Source organism: Nansenia antarctica (genome assembly GCF_963989245.1).
Source record: "Nansenia antarctica genome assembly, chromosome: 9".
Taxonomy (NCBI): Eukaryota; Metazoa; Chordata; class Actinopteri; order Argentiniformes; family Microstomatidae; genus Nansenia; species Nansenia antarctica.
Window position 1 is genome coordinate 32,404,755 of NC_137679.1, and position 15,650 is coordinate 32,420,404.

General features: G+C 42.9%; 1 protein-coding gene across 1 annotated transcript; it reads right to left on the reverse strand.

Moving 5' to 3' along the window:
- Positions 1 to 2,023: 2,023 nt before the first annotated feature.
- Positions 2,024 to 12,464, reverse strand: LOC308165125 (long-chain fatty acid transport protein 2-like). The gene is made up of 10 exons (XM_080539233.1): positions 11,880 to 12,464; positions 11,211 to 11,420; positions 10,749 to 10,907; positions 8,139 to 8,263; positions 6,528 to 6,722; positions 6,110 to 6,200; positions 5,809 to 6,007; positions 5,528 to 5,625; positions 5,250 to 5,380; positions 2,024 to 2,908 (listed from the first exon to the last, which is right to left on the reverse strand). The coding sequence occupies exons 1-10, from the start codon at positions 12,352 to 12,354 to the stop codon at positions 2,732 to 2,734; spliced, it is 1,860 nt and encodes a 619-aa protein (XP_080395359.1). The 5' UTR covers positions 12,355 to 12,464; the 3' UTR covers positions 2,024 to 2,731.
- Between the last annotated feature and the right edge of the window lie 3,186 nt (positions 12,465 to 15,650).

Consider the following 15,650-nt stretch of genomic DNA (forward strand, 5'->3'; position numbering starts at 1 on the left):
GACCTTCTCAACCCATATGTGCCCTCAAGGGCTCTGCGCTCACAAGGCTCTGCCCTGCTGATTGTTCCTAGAGCCAGAAAAAGGACAATCGGTGAGCGTGCGTTTTCCTTCCGTGCACCAACTCTCTGGAACCGTCTTCCATTAGACATCAGACAGGCTGAATCAGTGAAAGTGTTCAAAACTAAGTTAAAGACCCACCTGTTTTCTGTTGTCTATATGTCATAGGCTGTGTATTTGTGCTGTGTAATTATGTGTGTTTTTAAATTGAAATAGTTGTTTTTAAATTGTTTAAAATTGTTGTTTTTACCTATTGTATTTGTGCTGCGAAATTGTGTGTTTTTAATAGTTGTTTTAAATTGTTTTAAACTGTGGCTTACCTATTGTAAAGCACTTTGATGTAAAGTGCTATACAAATAAAGTTATTATTATTCTCTCACAAGCCTCTTTAGAAATGTGAGGAGTTTGCTAAATGTTTCAACGATAAAATCACAACCATTAGGGGTGGCATTATTGACACTGGTGATCCTCATAATAAAAAGTGTAATGGATTAATTCACAAGCATTTCTGCAGCAGAACTTTACAAGACTGTAGTCAAGGGCAACTCGTCCACTTCTTGTCTTGAACCTGTCCCAACTGCATTCTTTAAGCGAGTCTTTGACAGTGTTGCAAACTCTGTCTTGACAATCATTAACATATCTCTTGAGGCTTTTTTCCAGATGCTTTTTAAACAGCTGTTGTAAAACCATTGCTGAAGAAATAAAATTTAGATAGTGAGACTAACTAATGATAGACCAATATCCAATCTCCCTTGTATTAGTAAGATATCAGTCTTGGAGATGATGTATGGGATGAGTATGATATATATGTTTTGGTGTTGCACAAGGAAGTAGCCTTGGTCCCTTACTATTCTTACTGTTTATGCTACCACTTGGCGATTATCAGTGCACCCACTGTAAACTTCCATAAATATGCGGATGATACCCAATTCCAGGTATACATCTCTGTTGAACCAAATGATACTAATACTACTTACTCCCTCACTAACTGTCAATAAATGGATGAACAATAACTGTTTAAAGCTAAATTAGGACAAAACTGAAACTACTGCAATGCACTCTTTACTGGCCTCCTCAAGAAGTCTACAGGCTCTAACTAATAAAACATTCTGCTGCTAGGCTACTGACAAAAGGACAAGAGGAGAGAGCATATCACTCCAGTCTTAACTGCTCTGCACTGGCTCCCTGTATCATTTAGAATTTACTTCAAAGTCCTTCTACTCAAAGCACTAAATGGGTTGGGACCAGCCTAAATTACTGACTCGTTGACAACCTATACACTCTCATGAGCACTTAGGTCCTCTGCTGCTGGCTTATTGGAGGTTACGATCAAAATCCAAAAGAAATTTGGTGATGCTGCATTTATTACATATGCCCCTAAACTGTGGAATACGTTACCTCAAGAAATCAGAGAAGCAAGCTCAGTGAACATCTCTAAGCGCCATTTAAAAACCTATCTCTTCAATTTAGCTTTAATAGTATTTTTTGTTTTATTTTATCTATGTTGCGTTCGTGATTTTCAGATTTTATTGTATTGATCAATTATGTTTTAGTTATTTTTGTTTTTAATCTGTTCCTTTTCTTTTCTCTTGCGCTGTATTGTACAGCACTTTGAGCTGCATTCTTATATATTCTTATATATTCGGTGCTATATAAATAAAGCGTGTTATTATCATTATGATTATGATTATGATACACTTGACTATGCTCTACTGGACATACATTCAGTAATTTCTAAAAGTACAAATTGTAATGACCCCTGGTCTTAGCATAGATTACTTTTTCTTAAGATGGCTGATGGATAGATGATTCACTTACACTTGACAAATGTATTTGTTGTAAGTTGCTTTGAATAAAGGCGTCTGCTAAATAGCAAAAATGTAAATGTAAATGTAATGAAAAGCCATCAGTGTGGATGCCTGCTGAAAAAAATATATTTAAAAGTAACTAGCCAGAGTAGGTAGTTTGTAATCATAATCAAACGCCTATTACCAAATAAAAAAAAGAGTGTTGAAAATACACCTCTTTAATCAGCCCATAACACTAGACATGCGAAGACAACATGAAACTACAACATTTTTAAAAAGTATTTCCTTTAACTGAGTTAGAGCTATTTTCAACAGTTGTCTATATTGGTTACAATTAACACATTACAGTACACATTAAAACAATGTTTATATGATTGTTTTATTTGTTTTGGTATTAAAAACAGACAATGTTCATTGGAATAATTACCATGAAAGTAAACCAGTAAATCTAAAATCTAGTATCCCTGAGCTGGATGGACAACCAACACACTACTGTATATGGATCTCATAAACAAATTGATTACGGCACTTGAATAGGTCCTTATTCATACCAGATCAGACCAACTAAAAGTTGATTTAACGCATTGAATGGCAACAACAGTCCCTAGGAACCACAGTGTGTGATAGTTTTCCTATTTTTTCCAATGACTTATCTGGAGTTGTTAAACCTGGTTGGTTCTCTCCGTGACCAACAGTCACAGTGACATGTATGTAACCAGTGACATGTATGTAACCAGTCACTGTGACACGTATGGACCAATACAGTGACATGTATGGACCAATGAGGTGCTACAGGGACAGAGGATACCCAGCAGACAGACAGTGACTGACTCCTGCACTAGCCCTCCTCCTCTTCCTCCTCCTCATCACAGCTTGAAGCTCCCTGACACTATGGAGCTGTACACCTGAGGGCTTAGCTGGATGTAGCTCTTCTCTCTCTCCTCCAGGATGAACAGAGGGTCCAGGACACGGGCAGGGTCGAAACCTTCCTCCACTAACCTCACCTTCATCTGCTTGAAGGTCCCTGTCACCTCCACAGCATTCTGGAAAGGCACACGTGCAAACACACACATGCTCGCACGCACGCACCCGCACACATACAGACACACACATACACATATACAAACACAGACACACCCACACACATACAGACAGACGCACACACACACACACACACACACACACAAACAGACGCAGACGCACCCGCACCCATACAGAAAGACACACAGACATACAGACAGACACACACACACACACACAGACGTACCCGCACACATAGACAGACGCACACACACGCACACACACACAGAGACGCACCCGCACACATACAGACAAACAGACAGACGCACATACACACACACACACACACACACACAAATGCACACTTGTAAGTTGATACAATTAGATACTATTCGTAGCAGAAAGCCTAAATTCTTCGTGTATGGCCACTGAGACACCATCTAACCCAACTGCATTACTGCTTCCTCCTGACTCAACCCTGCTGAACAATGACTGTTAGTGAGTTAGTGTTAGATCAACTAGCTGATGGCAGGGACGTTGGAAGTAGGGGTGCTGAGGAGGCTGCAGCACCCCCTTCTGGCAGGGTTTGTAACTGCAACTCTGACTGACTTCCCACGTCCCTGGCTGAAGGGGTTACAATAACTCAGGCTTTATAAGACCCTGACTTATATTGTTTGCAGATCACTCAAGCAGGGCAGAGGGGGGAGTGAGGAATGTAGGGAGGGGCAGCCACAACTAGTAATACTGTTGGGGTTGGCTCTGTAATGGTGAAGTACATATATGTAATACTAATTGTTAGTAATATATGCCATTTAGCTGACGCTTTTATCCAAAGCGACTTTCATTGCAGTGAGTGCATACATTTCATTATATATGGTCCCAGCGGGAATTGAACCCACAACCTAAGCGTTGTTAGCGCCATGCTCTACCAACTGAGCCACATTAAGTATGCCTTAATGATGTTGATGTTCACACATTTCACTCATTTATTCTCACATTTATTAATTTGTTGATTTAACCTGGTAACCATTCTAGATGGGAAGTATTAACTAAAGCAACTGGTGACCGACAAGTCACCCCTTGCTCTACTTGAAGGCGCTACCCTTTTGACTGAGATGTACCTTTGGCCCCGGCCTCAGCGTTACCCCACAGCCTTGACCTATTGACCTTTTCCCTTGTGTACAATGTCCTTACCTTATACAAGAAACAACTTAACTAACAGATGCAGGAGAACATGTTTATCTTTCAGGAGGTGATATAGTGTGACATTGTAGTTACGACCTGTCCTTAATGATGCTACTAGTGTGACATTGTATTTACCACCTTTCCTTAATAATGCTACTAACAATAATGCTACTAATGTTACTAACATAACAACGTTGGTATGTCGATACATAAATGTCCTTCCTAAGTTCTAAATGTTCCCTAGAGATAAGGATGTACGGTTCATTCTAAAGGAAACATTGTTTGCTAAGAATCACCCCACTTGGTCAAGATTGAAATCATAGTTACTAATGTGTGAAAACGTCACCCTGAAGAGGTGAGGTTTAGAAGGCATAAAGTGTATTCGTACTGTATTCTAGGCTCTTTACATAGAAGCAGAGTGCTATCCTTGCAACCATTTATAAAAAAAACAAGAACATATATTGTATATTTTTCAGAGTCTTACCGAATACTAAGTGGTTAAACTTAGATTTCCATGACAGTCTCCTATACCCCTCCCCTAAGTAAAATACCAGATGGGTTTAAAAAGGCCCCTCTTGAGAGTGATAATCAGAGAAGCCTAGCTGCAGAGCTAGTAAGAACATGTACATGTCGACTATACTGTTTCCTGTCATACTACAATAAGGATCAAGATTTCTCTCCCTGATAGTCGTGGTCCAGACTGTTCATTCCACACAGTTTTTCCCATATATAGACAAGGCTGTGGCAGGCCGTCAAACATTTAAAAAATTCCCAGTTTACAATTTTGTTTACTTCCCCAAAGAGCGAAGGACAGTAAAAGAAGAGATCTGTGGCTTCAGGCTATCCGCAGAGAGAGGATGAAAATGGTAAACTGTGGGAGCCTTCCAGTCAATATGTGTAGTAGGTCTGTGGCAAACACTTTGATGGAGGAAGACTGAAAGGACACTCTTCAACCCCTATTTTGTTATTTTTTTCTATATAATGACGCCAATCGTTGATCGGCAATGACATTACATAATTGTTTGCCAGACTGGCCATAGGATTTGGGTGTATACTGGTGTTCTGCCAATTTATGCTACCTATCCAGCGTATGTCGTATTGCAATAATAAATCACAAAGAAGCTAGCTCGTTATAACATGTGGGAAACACTGCCACAATGGTAGAATCTCACAGGTTACCTGAATCCTTATGAAACGTGGCTGTGCATAAGCTGGGAGGTAGTTGGTGACATGACGGAATGTCTTGTAGCCGTCAAACTGAGCGTCTTCTTTCACAGTGATGGCAGCCATCCCTATCCTCCCCTCGTGGCCTTAGGAGACAAAAATGCTGAAATTACCTCTTAAAGGCATACTATTCACCCCAAATAAAGATAAAGTTGTCCTTGTCAATCAAATGTTAAAATATCAAATACAATGAGCCCATCCTCCGACTTCTACCTCCACCAGACAGAGATTACCTGGTACTTGGACTCCGTAGACATTGGCCTCTTCAACAAAGTGAACCATGGTGAGGATGTCAGCTACTTCTGTCGTGGCCACATTCTCTCCTTTCCATCTATGAGATGCAAACAGAGCTCCAGAATCACACAACTGTGGTTTGTCTTTACTGAACGTTTTGTGCACAAATTAAAGATGAGAGTGACAGAAATCAGACAAAAAAAACTAAACTGTCTACATAATAACCTTCAGAACACAATACCCTTGTGGAACACAGGAGAAAACATTTGGAACAACGTACCTGAATGTGTCCCCTATGCGATCTTGGAAGTAGATAAAGTTGTCCTTGTCAATCTTCATAAGGTCTCCACTGTTGAAGTACAGATCTCCTTTCTGGAAGACATCCCGCAGCCTCTTCTTCTCTGTCTGCTTTTGATTTTGAGCATATCCAACAAAGGGAGCGATATCTGTGATCTTCGATACCAATAGTCCCGTCTCTCCTTCAAAACAAAAGTCCAAACAGAGATGTATTCTTTATCCATGTACTGTATATTGTATATTTATCCATTAATAAAGGATGTTTGAATTATGGAGTGTTTCACCTTTGGACGCTTCCACACACAAGCCTCTAGAGTCTCTGATTGGTTCCTCTCTCTCAGTGTCGTACCTAATCAGGGCGTATGGGAACAGTTTCTACAGGACAATAAGAGAAAATAGTGCTGAGTATAGCAAGAAATTAAACTCAGAATACTCTACTACAACATGGTTTTTTATTGTACATTGTCAAAGAAAACAGTGATTATTCAACCAGAGTTTTAATTAACAGTCTACAAATGCATCTAACCCTATTAAATATCATGCAAACACCAGTTGAAGTATTCAAACCTCTTGAAGTGTTCGGTCAAGATGGCCGACAAAAAAATGTACACCAATACATGAATCATTACAGGAGCTATACTGGTTGAAACAAACGTGGATATTTGATACTTTCCCTGTATTTACATAGTATTCAGTGCTTACCCGATGTAGAAAGTTGACTCGTCCAATCGCTCCTATTTTCCCTGTGTAGTTGACAAAGCCCACGTTTCCCTCTGTAGAAGCATAAAACTCTCGGACCTCAATCTTCCCAAACCGGTTGAGGAACTCCTTCCATATCTCAGCTCTCACACCATTCCCAATAGCCAGTCTCACTTTGTGCTCCTTGTCATTGTCTCTCTGGGTGGACATGATGGAAACACAATATATGTTATTGACTGCTGCAGAGTCTGATGTCATTTATAGCATTTATATCATGTTGACTACTGTACTGTATGATCTATACAATTATTTATTTAAAGCTTTAAAGCTTTAAAATGTGAATATAACTACCGGTAATATCTAGAATATTTAATATATAAAATATTCAAAACAATCCATTTGTATGAGATCTGAGTGTTAGAATAAATAATTGAAATAATAATGAATACATTTCTAATGTGCTTAATTCAAAATTGTTTGAATTCCTGGCCGTGTAATATACTAAACTGAAATGGAAATAATTTAACCTAAACATACTAATACCTTTTATACAATAACCTGAGTACAACAATTACTTTGCTGTTGAGTAAGTTATGAGCAGAAGGGGGACATAACTTTGTCTGAAATGTCAATTGACTTTAGTATGCTACTACATTCCATCATACACATAGAGATATGGATCCTAGGCACCCCGTGGTCTTTCTAAGTAAAGGCCACTAGCTATTTCTAGAAGAGACCAGATCTGGACCAGTCAGATCCTCCGTCTCTGCCTGACAGCCAATCACATGGTAGCCACATGGTAGAGACATGCCCTGTGTGATGCCGGCAGATACTGTTTCAATGGCCAAGACAGAATGTTTACATACTCCAAACCACGCCCCGGATAACACATAACAAAATATTGATAGTGAAATACAATATGATTTGAACTCAATCAACTTAACTAAAATAATTCCAGGTTGTGATATTGATAACCCAAACCTGAGATCCTAAATGTTAACAATTCTTTCTATTTCAGTGTGCCAGCTGTCTGAATTGACATATTTGGAGTAGGGAGTGGATCACCCTGAATGGCTGCACTCCATGTGGCTCCAGCGCAGCTGTCTTGTTACGAACAAGAAGATCACTTGACTTAGGCAATCAAGCCAACACTGATCTAGGACCAGAATATTCACATGGCACTGGTTGGAGCCAGGTGCTTGAAACTCAAGAGTTGTGGGTCTGATTCCCACATGGGCGACACACTGAATATCTATGTGTTAACTAAAAGTTGCTTTGGATAATCATCTGCCAAATGACTAGTCTCTTAAGTTACCTCCCACAAATGACATTGCAGCAACAAGAGAAAATGGCAAAAGAAAATTAAAAATAAATAAATAAATAAATAAGACAAGAGATAAGAGACAATAGAGAAGCATGATAATATAAATAATAAATAATATAAATAGCATCCATATAACCCTGAGGTAGCAGTAGCAAGGTGAGGCATAAGGCATAAGATACACAGTATCTGTAGGGGTGAGAGTAAGTCAGATATATACAACGGTATTCACAGGTGGATGTTGCATGTGAGAGTAGTAAATAGTCACCAGGCCTTTATCTGGGGGTAGTTACCTTGGGTGTGTTGCAGAGGTAGCGTAACACCTCTCCTATGTACTGGACAACCGTCACATTGTACTTCCTGCATTCGTCCCAGAACTGAGAGGCAGAGAACTTCCGTCTTAGTATGATAGTTGAGCCTTTCACGGTGGAGACATGAAAAACATTGTTTAAATACCATTTTGGTGAAATGGTTTCACATAGCACAATCTTTGGCCCCTGGCCCGAGCATAGCTTACTTTTTCTTCCTATGTCTGATGGATAGATGATTCTCTTACTTAATCAAATGTATTTGTTGTAAGTCACTTTGGATAAAGGCATCTGGTAAATTCCCCAAACGCTAAATGTACCTGTATAGTAGTAGAGCTATCATCACACACAAACCTTACTGGTGGGCATACATCAGGCGAGGCAGAAGTCGGAGGAAAATCGGAGGATGCATGGAATGGAATGAGGAATGGTGTTTGATACAATTCCTCATTCTGTCCGATGCATTAAAATGAGCCGTCCTCCGATTTCTACCTCCATCAGCCTCCACTGGCATACACGTCAAGCTCAGGCGCAGGCATAGGAACACTGTTCTTAGACCAATGAGGCACATGTCATGACCCAGAGCCTGTTTTATATTTGTTGTTGTCTGAAATATGCCTTTAAAATCCCTTATTAAGTTAGGGGATTGGTTTTGTTCTCACTGCACTGTTGAATATCCCCTATTAATATGTAACACTAAGAGCCATGGCATTCTTCGTTTGCTTACAAACAATATGATGTGAACTTTAGCCCACTTGGAGAATGGATTTACAAAGCAGTGGAGGACAAGTATCGGTGGCTTGCCTCTGTTGAGCCTACTGGTTTACACTCTGACAAAGGTCTCTTTCATTTGGTTTTCCCCAGGGGAGGTGGTGGATGAGAAGCAAACTTCAAGGTTGGGGGGGGGGCGTAGCTGTTGTGTGGTGTGAGTAAGACATGCTCAGCCAGCAGGCCCTCAGTAATACCCTCACACAGGACCTAGTTAGAGCTTTCAGTACACAGTGTTTCCCACAGGATTTTGTGAGACTGTGGTGGGTGGACCTCAGACTCTCTAAAGTGTGTGTGTGTGTGTGTGGGGGGGGATTATTGACAGTGTTAAATCGTATTGTGGTTATCGATAGCGCGTAAATCGTATGGACCTACAGCAGATTAGCAGTAGTAAGAGTAGCAGTGCGAATCCTAAAGTTTGCGTCGCTTGTGTGTAAAAATATTTTTGGTCGTTATGAGACTATGGTGGGACAAACTAGACTATGACGGGCCGCCACAGTCTAGGTCAGGCATTCTCAACCGGGGTGCCGTCCCAAAAAACATTCTGACGTTGCTGACATAATAAAATGTATTAACATTTAAAAAAACGATACTTGTGCAACTTGCGTAAATGCAGATCATTAGATTCACATTTTCACACACCCCCCTCTCTCAATAACCACGTACAGTGTGTGTGTGTGTGTGTGTGTGTGTGTGTGTGTGTGTGTGTGTGTGTGTGTGTGTGTGTGTGTGTGTGTGTGTGTGTGTGTGTGTGTGTGTGTGTGTGTGTGTGTGTGTGTGTGTGTGTGTGTGTGTGTGTGTGTGTGTGTGTGTGTGTGTGTGAGTGAGTGAGTGAGTGAGTGAGTGAGTGAGTGAGTGAGTGAGTGCGTGCGTGTGCTGGCTGTCAGAGGGATGGAGAGTGTATGTTTTTTTAACACATTTTAGACTGGGGTGACTCGAGATTCTGCATACTTTTAAAGGGTGCCGTGACTGAAAAAAGGTTGAGAAACGCCGCTTCTCTAGGTAATTAATGGGAAACAATGAGAACATAATCATAATCTGAGGCACTTGGAAATTTACCCGCCTGGCATGTCTAGATGGAGCCTATGATGTCACATGTACCATCCCACCAGGGTGACCATCAGAGCAGGAGAGTGTATGACAGCTGCCTCTTGTGACGAGTTATGTCTCACCTTTGAGGTGTTACCTGTCTCACCTTTGAGGAGTTACCTGTCTCACCTTTGAGGAGTTACCTGTCTCACCTTTGAGGAGTTACCTGTCTCACCTTTGAGGAGTTACCTGTCTCATCTTTGAGGTGTTACCTGTCTCACCTTTGAGGAGTTACCTGTCTCACCTTTGAGGAGTTACCTGTCTCACCTTTGAGGAGTTACCTGTCTCACCTTTGAGGAGTTACCTGTCTCATCTTTGAGGTGTTACCTGTCTCACCTTTGAGGAGTTACCTGTCTCACCTTTGAGGAGTTACCTGTCTCACCTTTGAGGAGTTACCTGTCTCACCTTTGAGGAGTTACCTGTCTCACCTTTGAGGAGTTACCTGTCTCACCTTTGAGGAGTTACCTGTCTCACCTTTGAGGAGTTACCTGTCTCACCTTTGAGGAGTTACCTGTCTCATCTTTGAGGTGTTACCTGTCTCACCTTTGAGGTGTTACCTGTCTCACCTTTGAGGTGTTACCTGTCTCATCTTTGAGGTGTTACCTGTCTCACCTTTGAGGAGTTACCTGTCTCACCTTTGAGGAGTTACCTGTCTCACCTTTGAGGAGTTACCTGTCCCACCTTTGAGCAGTTACCTGTCTCAATCAACAAAGTGAAGCCTCACCTATGACATCTCACCTGTCTCAATGGAGCCGATGAAGCCAATAACGAAGCCGGCAGTGTGGTAGAGGGGCAGGTTCAGGTAGATGACATCACCGTCGGTGACACCATTTGACGACAGCACGGCCAGAGCTGCCAGGAGACGGGTCTGGTTCACCACGGCAGCTTTGGGGAGACCTACAACAACACAGAGAGGACTAATGTATTAATGCTATGGCCATTAGCTGGACCAACTGCAAGTAACTATGAAGAAAAAGAGAATGTCTGCTCACTGCTTTCTGTCCCAAAACTCTGCATCCCTCTCTCCACCCCCCACACACACACACACACACACACACACACACACACACGGCCTAACCTCCTTCCGTCCAACATACCTGTAGTCCTCTCTCCCTTATCTACCTGTGCCCCACCTGTGGTCCCACCCCCCCACATGCCTGTGGTCACACCTCCCCCTCTCCTCCGCCCCTCCCTCCTTACCTGTGGTCCCTGAGGTGTAGATGTAGACTGCAGGGCTTGTGAAAGTGAGGTGGGAGCGGAGGGACAGCGAGAGGGGTGAGTCTGAGGCCTCCTCCACCTTATCAGAGAAACTCTCCACTCCTGGTGTGTCACACTCTTTAGCCATCAAGTAGACACTCACACTCTGCTCCTTCAGTGAGGGCATCACATCCTCCACCACCTCCCTCAGCTCTGAGAAACACACAAGACACCATTCAATCACAGATGGTAACAGGCATAGATGCTGTGTTTGGGGATAGTGGGGGATAGTGTTAGTTTGCCCTTCGATGCATATCCGTTTTGGTTGAATAGCATCAAATCAATAGTGGGTGAAAAACAAGATTGGTGTTTTCGGCAGCCTGCGCCCATTGTCTGGTGAACTGAGGGTTGGGGCAATGGGAAATAACTACCCCAAAAAACATTCCACGAAATGCTACTTCTTTATTATTTAGGCTATACATTGTCTGAACATAAAAAAACATAAAACATTTTTAAATATAGGCTAACCATAGATTTTCCCCCTTTCACTAAAATCACCCAATGTCGCTCTCGGGGCTGATCTTCAACGCGCACGCAGATGTTTGTTTTTTTCTCGAAATAATTGTGGCACATAAATAACGCCATACACGCACTGCATAGAGGGCTACATACCTGCGGCTGCTATCAACACCTTTGCGCTGCAACAACTAAAGCAGTGAAGCAAAGATTTAGATCTGATATTGTGATTCAAGAGCGCCACAGGGCATCCAAGCTTGGCCAGGGCCAGCCAGGTAAATATGAACCCAGGTTCGTTCCCCATAAATAGTGCAACGGTGTCCCCCGCTCTCAGCCGGGAGTGAGTTTGTAAAGCATTGGCAATTTTGTTGCTCCTTTTGTCGGTGTCCCGATACGAATATGTTTTGCTTTCAAACACAATAAACGACCTGTCGGGGTGTGCAGCAGTCTGTTCCAAAAACCGGTCCAACACTAAAAACAACGGCTTCCTTCTCCGCCGTGAAACGAACGTCACCAAAATCCGAACCAAGTCTGCAAGATAGACGACATCTTTCCAAAAATAAGGGAAGAAAGTTTTAACGACAAACGGAGTGATGGCCAGACTAGCCAAGAGTATTGAAATAAGGTACATGTTGTTGCCCCGTTGAGGCTTTTGATTGAATCCGAGATTTTAGCAACAAGAAACCATCAGATAAATAGGGGACAAGGCGCCTACGGCGGAATCACACAGGCTTTGGTCAGGACAGTTGAACGCTTCAAAATCGACTAAACCGTTTTCCCTGTAAGGGCGGGGCATTTAAAATAGAGTAGAAATAGTGGGTTTAGTGCGTTTTTCTGAGTAGAGGCATAATTGAAAGGCGTAGTATTTTCGAGTATTTTCAGTGAGTCAGTTTGTGTTCACTTGTCAGATAGTGTCCCCCCTCTATTAATTGTGGTTTAAAGAAGTACACCTATCTAAGGCTAAACTTAATTGATGATGGCGTACGTACGTCACCATAACATTCCAAGTGTTTTCATGCATTTTTGTTTAACCTTCCTCTTCCGTGTGTTTCATTTTCCAACTTTGCTACTTTCGGTCAAAATTGACCGGTGTGTTTTGCACAGTGATATCTCTGGAACCCCTTATCCAATTTTGATGGTTGACATCTCATTTGAACAGTCAAAGCAAGTAGAATCAAGGGGTCACGGTCAGATTTGACCGTGAACACAAGAGGGAGGTTAAATTGACAATCTAACACCAACATTAATCACAATTATTTACTTGAATAACCTACGATTATAGATGCAATCAATAACAAGTCATCTGCAAGCATCAGCAGCATCTTACAGAAGAATTCATTAAACATTTGCATATTTTGAATACATAATTATATTCATACAGACGATCTAAAGTGCATGGAAGTATACAAATCATTGTTATAATATTTACAAAGATGTTATGACCAAGGGTAAAATATGTTTGACAACCACTGAATCAGTAATTAATAATAATTGCAAAAGTTGTGTAAGATAAAGTTAATATTCCTGGTATCATCAATAACTGTAATTAATCATCATGAAACTGCTTTGGAAGACCAAGACAAGTGTCATAAGTGAAGTCATTTTCATCACTATCTGACACTGGTTCAAATATCTGTTTCGTTCGGGACTGATCCAATAAATCTGGTTTGACCATGCCTAAATCAAATCTTGCACTTTGTTAGAGCTGATAATGTCCTTGTTTTGGGCTGCAAGAAAAAATATGTATTTCTGTCTCACTGTTATGTGGCTGAAATGTTGCCATATTGCCTACTTGCCTGTTAAACTATTGTAACAACCCTGTATAAGGCCCGTTAGCATCTGCACCAAGGGAGTTAACTCTCTAGGTGTTAGCACGGTCGGTTTGTAGGCGGAAGGTTGTCAGTTCGATACCTGGTTAGGGGAAGCTACTCTACCCTGTTGTTCGCTACATTGGTGTCAGCAGTGGGATAGACTCGCAACACAGAAAAAGTTGTCTGGATGGCAGAGCCAGATGGAAATCCTGCTGTTGGGGATGAGAACAGAGATCTGCTCTCTCGTCCTGATGCGAGCAGCGCAGCCTCACTGTCCGAGGGGCAAAGAAAAAAATATCCTTTTCAGGCCCAGACCCAAGAAGAGCCACTGCCACACCCAGCCCTATCACATGCACACACATGCCAGGCAAGCTTTTCCAGACCTCCCAGATCTTCAAGCCCCTGGAGAGCCACGCCGAGCTGGCTAGACACGCCCTGCAGATGTGGCCCCAGTTCAAGTCCAAGAGTCTGGGCTTACAGCGCCGCCCGTCCCTGGCCATGCAAGACAGCGGCGGTGACGACAAGGGTGGGGGCTGGAACTCGGGAGATACAGCACCGCCCCGCTCATACACCAGCGGCCCGCTAGTACTGAGTCCTGAACAGCACGGTATGAATGAATGAATGAATGAATGGTCTTTATTGTCATTGCTATAGTACAGGTACCAAACAACGAAATTTGGGAGGGGTGGCTCCCCTGGTGCTAGGAAAGAAAAAAAAACTAAAAAAACAAGAAGGGAAAGGAGCTGGTTTACATAAATAAAGGCTATGTACACTATCCACTATACTATACTGTACAGATAAAACGACTAGGGTTGTCATATTGCACATAGTGTTATTGCACATTCATTTAAAGTGTCGCAGTTTGCAGGCTTGAAATGTACACATTTGTGCATCAGCACTACACCTGATTTTTCAATCCAGCAGCTGCCATCAATCCGTCCAGACTGTCCATGGCCCAGAACCTAGGTCTTTGCTGTGTTCAGGGCCTGGATGGCCCTGGGGTAGAAGCTGAGCTTCAGTCTGTCTGTCCTTGCGGCCATGGTCCTGTACCGCCTTTTCGAGGGCAGCCGGGCAAAGTGTTCGTACCCAGGGTGGGATGGGTCTCTGGAGATCTTGGAGGCCTTCCTGAGGCAACGTGTGTTGTACAGCTCTTCCAGAGAGGGGAGGGGGGCGCCCGTGATCTTCTTGGCTGTTCTCACGACTCTCTGTAGCGCATTTCTCTCTGCGGCTGTGCAGCTGGAGAACCAGTTGCAGATGCAGTAGGTGAGGATGCTCTCCACTGCGCAGCGGTAGAAGGCCACCAGTATCTCCTGCTTGTTGTGTTCCTTCCTGAGGACTCTCAGGAAGTAGAGCCGCTGTTGTGCCTTCTTGATGATGGCTGCTGTGTTGTTCTTCCAGGACAGGTCATCCTGTATGTGCACCCCCAGGAATCGGAGGGTTGGGACTCTCTCCACGCTCTCTCCGTCGATGAGCAGGGGCTGGACCTCAGATTTTTTCCTCCTGAAGTCCACGATGATTTCCTGGGTCTTTGACTGGTTCAGCAGCAGGTTGTTAACCTTGCACAGCTTGCTCAGCTGCTCTACCTCATCCCTGTACGCCGCCTCGTCCCCTCCCGAGATGCAGCCCAGCCCACCACGGTGGTGTCGTCTGCAAACTTTACGATGGAGTTGCTGGGGTGGACGGGGGTGAAGTCGTAGGTGTAGAGGTAGTAGAGGATGGGGCTTAGCATGGGAGGGGCTCCCGGAGAAGGAAGCCTCCAGGGTGGATAGACCCATCCACCTGGGACATAAGTTAGGCCAACAGGATGTTGTGTTCGCTTGTTCCAGGTTAACTTGCATGTTTCTGGGGGCTCGTTTACATATCTCCCAGCTTGTTGCTTTTGCTGGGGGAGGGGATGTCATGGGATGAAATGGGACCCAGTGATAGGATGGGAAAATCGTGGGCATGATTAATAGACGCAGCTGAAATGGGTTAACCGATTAGCGGAATAGCTATGGAATTGGCTGCCTTATCCTTTTAAACCCCTGTGGTTTAGGTGAGCGAGGAGGAGGGTTGAATGCAGAATGCCTCTCTGTCTGACCTCTATTTCTTGTTGGTATTATTATAGATTATTTTA

What these genes read in the sequence shown, in the direction of transcription:
- LOC308165125 (XM_080539233.1), bottom strand. Translation starts at nt 12,354, where the DNA reads ATGTACCTTATTTCAATACTCTTGGCTAGTCTGGCCATCACTCCGTTT. An exon ending in GAGTCAACTTTCTACATCGG is followed by an intron (nt 6,201 to 6,527) that starts GTAAGCACTGAA and finishes ATTGTCCTGTAG; the next exon opens with AAACTGTTCCCATACGCCCT. An exon ending in CGCATAGGGGACACATTCAG is followed by an intron (nt 5,626 to 5,808) that starts GTACGTTGTTCC and finishes TGCATCTCATAG; the next exon opens with ATGGAAAGGAGAGAATGTGG.